The sequence below is a fragment of the Myotis daubentonii genome, chromosome 5 (assembly GCF_963259705.1).
Source record: "Myotis daubentonii chromosome 5, mMyoDau2.1, whole genome shotgun sequence".
Taxonomy (NCBI): Eukaryota; Metazoa; Chordata; class Mammalia; order Chiroptera; family Vespertilionidae; genus Myotis; species Myotis daubentonii.
The window spans coordinates 26,341,123-26,349,034 of record NC_081844.1 but is presented as its reverse complement, the minus strand read 5'-3'; the positions used below and the strand labels follow the sequence as shown (position 1 = coordinate 26,349,034).

Below are 7,912 nucleotides of genomic sequence, written 5' to 3'. Positions count from 1 at the left end.
GAATTCTGTGGCGGAATGAACTTCATCCTATCTTGCATAATGATAATCATTTTTCTTTAGAATGCAGAAAAAAATCATGCTAAACCAAAATTGTAAGAAGCACAAATCATATTAGTGAGAAAAGCAATGTTCGTTATTTTTAATCCTTTGAAACCCGTTTTTCTTGATCACATGTGCAAGCATGAATGCCTTTGCTTTTGTCTTGATTCATTGTGGTCATGGAGTAGCTCTGTGTGATGATGGATGTGTGACATTTTCTTTTCCACAGGGAGTATAAGGCCAGGAACCAGTTGTCGAACAGCATTTGCCTTTCTTGTTACCTAATATATATGAAATATTTACTTTGCTGTATTGGGTACATTTCCAAAAAGTACCTCAGTTAAGTATCTATATTACATATATATTAATTTAAAATCACGTACTTCCTAACAAGATATGTAACTGGTTAACTCCTTTATGGGTCAACTGAGGTTTATAAATTTGGGAATATTGTCAAAGAACACAAGCCTAGCAAGAAAACAAAGTTAGGATCTCTCTTCCAAGAAGCTGTTCTTGCTGACAGAATTTCACTGTATTCCCCCCCCCACACACACACACTTTTAAAAGAAAGTTGATTTGAGAGAGAAAGAGAGAAGCATCAATCTGTTGTTCCAGTTACTTATGTAATTATTGGTTGATTCTTGTGTGTGACCTGTGAACGAACCCACAAACTTGGCATATTGGGACAATGTTCTAATCAACTGAGTTGCCTGGCCAAGGAGAAAGTATGATCATGATGATAATGTCAACATCCTGCACGTGCCAGGCAATTTACATAGAAAACATGCCCAATTTAGCAAACCTGTCCAAGTCATGATATACAGGCATGAAAGAAAAAAGTTCTTGCATTGCTGGTGCTTAGTTTTTGTGGGAAAGGAGATAATCCTAATATATAAAAAGCCAGGGGCCGTCATGATGAAATAACCGGATGGACAACTGAACAGCACACTGCGTGGGGTGACCAGGCTGGCAGGGGTGGCTATTGGGGGTGACCAGGCCGGCAGGGGTGGCTGTTGGAGGCCACCAGGTCGGCAGGGGTGCAGTTAGGGGTGACCAGGCTGGCAGAGGGGGAAGTTATGGGCGATCAGGCCAGCAGGCAGAGGTGGTTAGGGGTGGTCAGGCTGTCGGGGCAGTCAGGGGCAATCAGGCAGGTGAGCAGTTAGGAGCCAGCAGTTCCAGATTGTGAGAGGGATGTCCTAGTGCTGGTGTAGGCCCAATCCGACATCCTTTGAGAGGTCCTGGATTGAAGAGCGTGCTGGCTGGAAAGAGGGGATCCCCCCTCCTGTGCACTAATTTCATGCACCAGTCCTCTAGTGGTTAAATAAAAAAGCTTTGATTTCTTAGAAAATGAAGTTGTTGCCAGGTGAGTGTGGCTCTATAGTTGAGCATGGTTTGATTGGTGGTCGGGCCACATGCCCAGGTTTGGGGCTCAATCCCCAGTAGGAAGTATGCAGGATGCAGCTGATGTATGTTCATTCTCATTGATGTTTCTATCTCACTCTGCCTCTCAAAAAAACAAAAAATAAATATCTTGAAAATAAAAGAAAAATGTTGATAATAAATGCAAACACTGACGAGAGTTAATTGGGAATGAGGGTGGATTACATATCTTCATTATGGATGGCAGGGGCCTCAGTAAATGGGGGTGTCATCATTGATCATCTTTCCTCCATGTAATACTTCTTAAAGAGTTGTGGATCTACTAGAGCAGTGATGGCGAACCTATGACACGCGTGTCAGAGGTGACACACGAACTCATTTTTTTGGTTGATTTTTCTTTTTAAAAAAAAATATATTTTATTGATTTTTTACAGAGAGGAAGGGAGAGAGATAGAGAATCAGAAACATCGATCAGCCGCCTCCTGCACACCTCTTACTGGGGATGTGCCTGCAACCCAGGTACATGCCCTTGACGGGGATCGAACCCGGGACCCTTCAGTCCGCAGGCCGACGCTCTATCCACTGAGCCAAACCGGCTTTGGCAAAATGGCATATTATTTTGCTGCTATTCAAATGGAGTGACACTTTTTTTGAGTTCCTCCCAGTTGAAGAAAGTTCTGGTCACCTGCACATCATGGGTTTTCTGTAATTAGAGTGATTCCTGTGCATGTCTAAAGTGATTCTGATTAAAACACCAGGAAGCCATTGCTGTTCAGAGGATAATGATGTAAAGAAAGTTTAAGGTGACCTGCAGGCAGAGTATCAGCAAAGCAAGTATATTTGATACCCTCAATGAGGGACATTTTCTGTGCCTTTGATAGGAGGAGTAGCAGAAAGTTCTTTGTTTCAGGAGAAGGCACCAAGCCGTCCGTGCTCATTTTTGCTGTTTCCAGGGATCATTTCCATGTTTACATTTCCAGGAGATGTTATGAAACGTAGGGGAAAAAGTGTTGCTTTATTTCTTTAAAGAGCAAAGGACGTCCAGACATGGTCCCTCTTCTGTCTTTCGGTGCTAATTTATGTTTTCTTAGCGGTGTACATATTTTATGATTTTGTGATCATTGGTATCTCCTATGATCCCCTGTCCCCATCATCCGCCCCCATGCAAATGAAGACAGGCAAGCAGAAATCTTGTCCCGATTTACATAACTCATAATGGTAGAATCTCCATTTTGAAGTCCTAATGTGTGCCGCATTGTCCAAAGTCAAAAACTTTCACTCAGAAGAGCGCTGCCAGCCTTGTATAATTCTGTGCCCTAGCAAATGCAGTGTCAGAGTTTCTAAACAGGATTTAAAAGACCACATGGCGACCCACTGCGTGCCATTCCGGAAAAGGTCCAGGGCTGGAGGAACCTGTAACAAATCCGTGTTCAGAGGGGATACAGTATAAACCGCCACCACAACTGTGTTCCTTTGGGTTGATGGAGTGTTTTCCGTCTTGATGGTGGTGTAACTGCATTCATGAAAACTCATAACTGCTCTTGAAACAGTATGTGCACATATTAAAAACAATATGAAACAATAAAAGTGTTAAACTTGTTCTGCATGTGTAACACTTTCTTCCACCACCTTGGCGTCCATCTGATAAAGAACTGAGAACACAGTCTGGAGAAGAACACAGGCCACAACAGGACATTGTTTGTTTAACTTTAAATCAGTTTATTGACACTGTAACACAGCACACTTGCCTTCCTAACACCCCCACCCCCTCACCCAGATTAGATCTCTCGCCCTTCGTCTCCCTTTAGAACAAGATGTACCTTGAAAACAGAAAAGGGCGGGCCACCTCTACAACCCCAGGCCCTGAGTCACCATTCCTCTTCCTCTCCGCTCTTTGTGACCCTAGGAAGGAGATGCTGGGGCCTAGGCCGTGCAGCCAGTAGCAAGAACTGGCCATGATCTGAGAATTGGACTTGAGTAGTGTTTTATAGGGGCCCAGGCACCCCAAAGAAAGCCCTGGTGGTGGGAGTGAACTTGAATGTCCCTCTGCAAAATGCACTGATAACATTTCACAGCTGAAGCCAGGTTAACCAAATGCCAGAATAACTCTAAGCTGTAAAGAAAGAGGGTCACGTGTTCGAGCCTCCATCGCTCTCCAACGCCTGCACCGCCTCCAGCTCGCCGAGCTCCAGCTGAAGGAGAAGGGGGGTAAGTGAAGAGGTCTCTGTACCATGGCTCCTTCCAAACAGACTGCCCTGAAGTCAACAGGGGACAAAGTGCCAAGGATGCAGCTGGTTACCAAAGCCGCTCAGAAGAGTGTGCCCTCCACCAGAGGGGTGAAGAAGCCTCATTGTTACAGGTCTGGTACTGTGGCACTTTGTGAAATTAGACGTTATCAGAAGTCCGCTGAGCTTCTGATTCGCAAACTTCCCTTCCAGCGTCTGCTGTGAGGACTTCAAGACAGACCTGCGCTTCCAAAGTGCAGCAATCGGTGCTTTGCAGGAGGCAAGTGAGGCCTATCTGGTTGGCCTCTTTGAAGACACCAACCTGTGCCAAACGTGTAACAATTATGCCGAAAGACATCCAGCTAGCACGCCACATACACGGAGAACGTGCTTAAGAATCCACTATGATGGAAAACATTTCATTCTTTAAAAAAATTTTTTTCCTTTTATTTGTAGTTCTAAACATTCGGTTGTTGTTTTTTTCCATGGGGTCAAAAGGTACCTAAGTATATGATTGCAAGTTGAAAATAGAGGACAGAAATCAGGTATTGGCAGTTTTTCCACTTTCATTTGTGTGTGAATTTTGTAAATATAAATGCGGGGACATGAAGCATTAATGCAAGTCAAATGTTTCAGTGAACAAGTTTCAGCAGTTCAACTTTATCACAATACTAGTGGCCCGGTGCATGAAATTTGTGCTCAGAGGGGGTGGGGTTCCCTCAGCCCAGCCTGCACCCTATCCGATTGGGGACCCCTTGGGGATGTCCAACTGCCGGTTTAGGCCCACAGGGATCGGGTCTAAACTGGAGGTCGGACATCCCTCTCGCAATCTGAGACCGCTGGCTCCTAACCATTCACCTGCCTGCCTGCCTGGTCACCCCTAACTGCCTCTGTCTGCCTGCCTGATCACCCCCAACTGCTCACCCCTGCCCGCCTGATCGCACCCCCAACTGCCCTTCCCTGCTGACCTGATCACCCCTAACTGCCTGCCTGATCACCCCTAACTGCCCTCCCCTGACAACCTGATTGCCCCCAACTGCTCACCCCTGCCTGCCTGATCACCCCCCCAACAGCCCTCCTCTGCTGACCTGATCTTGTTCCCAACTGCCCTCCCCTGCTGGCCTGATCTCCCCGCAACTGACCTCCTCTGCCACCAATTTTGGTTCTGATTGGTCGGTTTCTATACCAGTCAGCATCAAAAACTCCACCTCCTAGGCAGCCATTGGCTCCTCACAGTTGCCCCAGATTTGGTTCTGATTGCTCGGTTTCTATGTCACTAAGCGTCTCTGGGCCTATCAATGGGGCCTGATCAGAAAGGTGGGGCGGATCAGCAGCCCAGGTGGAGGCCTGGAGAGAAACGGAGGCAAGGCTGCTGGCCAGGACCAGAGAGAAAGAGAGAGGCAAGTGCTGACCAACAGCTGCCACAGAGGCTACAGATCAGACCCTACTTCTCTCTTCAGGCCTCTCTCTGGGCCTGATTCGCAGCCCCATCAGGAGTCAGTGCTGGGTCACCTCGCCTGCAGCCACAGCTGACTGCAGGACTGACTTCTGGTTAGTGGAGCCTCTGGTCTTTGTGGATGTGACCAACCAGGGTTTTTATATATTAGGAGAAATAAGCCTGTTAAATTTTTCTGGACAATGCCAGCATTTGGATGTTTTTAAAAACAAGTAAATTTCTTATTGATGGCAAATAAATGGTGTTTGTAGCATTTTTATCATACAGTAGATTCCACCCATTTACTATACGTTTCTAACTTAGTTGTCCTACATGCAAGTACATGTTTTTAATGTTGTCTGTTTTCTGTGCTGTTCCTGTAAGTTTGCTATTAAAATACATTAAACTGAAAAAAAATGAAAAGAAAAGAAAGGGGGTCAGACATACTTTCTCCAGGCAGGTGGGCGTCAAAACACAACACGGCTGCCCATGGGGATGCCCAGCCTGTACTCAGGAGCTCCTGGGGTGACAGGAAGCGAGGAAAGGAAATACACAAGTCTTAAAAACCAGAGAGAAAGCCCAGTAGCTGGGGGGCCTGAGCCTGACAGTGCTACCCACCAACCCTCCAGGTCTTGGCCCAGACCCAGGTAGTCCCTCCCCCTCTAGGCAATGTCCTCCCCGTAGGCTAGATAGAGCACATCGCACAACGCAGTTTAGAAAGCTTCGAAGGCCACTTCATAAACATCTTCATTTACTACTGGTGGTCACATGGGAATAATAGGTTTATACTGTTCCTTATGGAAAACAATTTCAACGAGTCAACACCAAGAATACAATAGGCAGCCCTCACCCTGAGCCCCTCAGCGCCCTTCCCTAGTCAGCGAGGAGCCCCCTCCTCAGTCCCAGGGCTGCCTAACCCCCTCTGTCCCCACTGTGGCTCTTGGGCACAGCATCCTCTGACCGTTAGTGCTCATGGGACAAGTTCCGGTCCAGCGGGTAAACCCTGAGCATCACATCTGGCTGAGAGGGTACACAGGGCTGGCCTGGCCGTACAACCTCAAAGCCCAAGAAGCTGAAGGTCTTCAGGAGTGGAGCTCTGTCTTCCCAGCCTTTCCGGATGCAGATGGAGACATAGTTCACTTTCATCTTCTCTTCCGCAAACTCCAGCTGTGCTGACAACCCGCCTTTGCTCCCATCAGCTAACACTCCACCTGGGATTTTTATAAACTGGCTCTGGCTGCACAGGACTGGTCCGCAGCCCAGGGAGAGACCTTCCCCTCGTGACCTCGTACTGGAAGTGGACGATGTGAGGTTGTCCATCGTTCGCGGGAGGTCCTGGTCACAGGGAGCTTCTGGTCCTTAGTTATTGGAGCTGAGAGAGAAGGATCCCTCCCGCCCCTCGCCCGGCGGGGATCTTCCTCAGTGGGTGACGGGCACCAGGAGCAGCATAAGGCCCCGGAACAATGTGCCTGCAGCACTGGAGCTGGGTAAGAATATGGGGCAAGACCCAAAGTGTAAAAGAACATTTAATGGTTAATTACAGAGGTAGGAGAAGTATGTCTTAGAGGAAATGGGCTTAGGAAAGGAGTTAAGGAGGTAAAGGAAAGCCCCCTTGGAGCTTGGGAGCACAAGCTAATGGTAACCTGCCTGGGGGAGGAGGAGAAGGAGGGTAAGGGAAAGGTATAGCTGTGCTCCAGGGAGGGAGAGCGCATGGGTCCTCCTTCCTAAAGGTTTTAAGGGTGGAGATTTCAGGGGAGGTCCCAGGGAAAGAGCTGAATGGAATATTCTGTAGCTTCCAGGTGTGTCCATTCAGGGATGTGACCTCCACTGATGGACAGGCCGGCACCAGGCCAGGGGTCACTATTCAATGCAGCGGGTCCTGATGTCAGCCCTGGCATTTTGCTGCTTATCTGGGCCTGGAGCCAGAGGAGGAAACGTCACCCTGGGGACAAGGCCCCACCCTACAATTGGTTGCCCATTGCTGGACACCTGGGCTTTCCACCCTGATGACCTCTGTACCTGGCCCATCTCCTTGCTCTGGGTAGGTCTGTGGAACTGCCCACAAGATAACCACAAGTAAGGGGTGGCTCATGGCCTCAGAGGAGTGTGACTGAATCACCTGTGGGAACATATTTTTTCATGTGAAAAACATTTTCTTAAAGTTAACCTTTCTAAAAAAAAAATAAATAAAGTTAACCTTTCTGAATATGCAGAAGTCACTTTTCACGCTGAAAATGATGGCTTGTTTCTGGTTTCAATGCTCTTGTTGGAAATCTGACTGTAGTTCTGGGAGGATAACACCCTAAGGCAGGGGTGGGCAACCCCTGGCACGCGTGCCAAACATGGCATGTTAGTAACTTTTGCTGGCACGCGAAACCTTCTCTTATAATCTTCCATTTACAATTTTTGTGAACATTTGAATGACTTAAATGTTAAATTTCAAGGAACTGGCAAGACACTTGATGTTATATTTGGTTACATAAAGGCTTTTGAAAAGAAACTGGAAGTCTTTAAGAGGGATGTGGATGGTGAGAGATTTAGATATTTCCCAAACCTCAAGAGGCACATCAAAGACCTCCCAAAAGATGACAGAACAGACTGTCAAAGCCTTCAAAAGCTGTTTTTAAACATCATCGAGTCAACTATTGAGCAGTTCTTCTCAAGATTTGCAAAATTCAGAGAACTGGAAGAGACAGCAAAATTCATGAGGTTTCCAGACAGCATGAAACTGAAGGAACTTAACCTCCAAATGTTTTCATGGATAGACATGGCTGACTTTGAAATGCAGTTGATTTAATTTCAGAGTAGCTCAATTTGGAAGCAGAAATTTATT

At 46.9% G+C, this 7,912-nt stretch overlaps 1 protein-coding gene and 1 pseudogene across 1 annotated transcript; one reads left to right on the top strand and one right to left on the bottom strand.

The window, feature by feature from the left end:
• The first annotated feature begins 2,140 nt into the window (after positions 1–2,140).
• Positions 2,141–5,534, top strand: LOC132234994 (histone H3.3A-like; annotated as a pseudogene).
• An 81-nt stretch (positions 5,535–5,615) lies between these two features.
• LOC132234182 (ornithine decarboxylase antizyme 2-like) lies at positions 5,616–6,690 on the bottom strand. Its single transcript, XM_059695222.1, has one exon. The coding sequence runs from the start codon at positions 6,397–6,399 to the stop codon at positions 6,043–6,045; it is 357 nt and encodes a 118-aa protein (XP_059551205.1). The 5' UTR covers positions 6,400–6,690; the 3' UTR covers positions 5,616–6,042.
• Positions 6,691–7,912: the final 1,222 nt, after the last annotated feature.

Coding starts and splice junctions, on each gene's coding strand:
- LOC132234182 (XM_059695222.1), bottom strand. CDS start 6,399: ATGGACAACCTCACATCGTCCACTTCCAGTACGAGGTCACGAGGGGAA.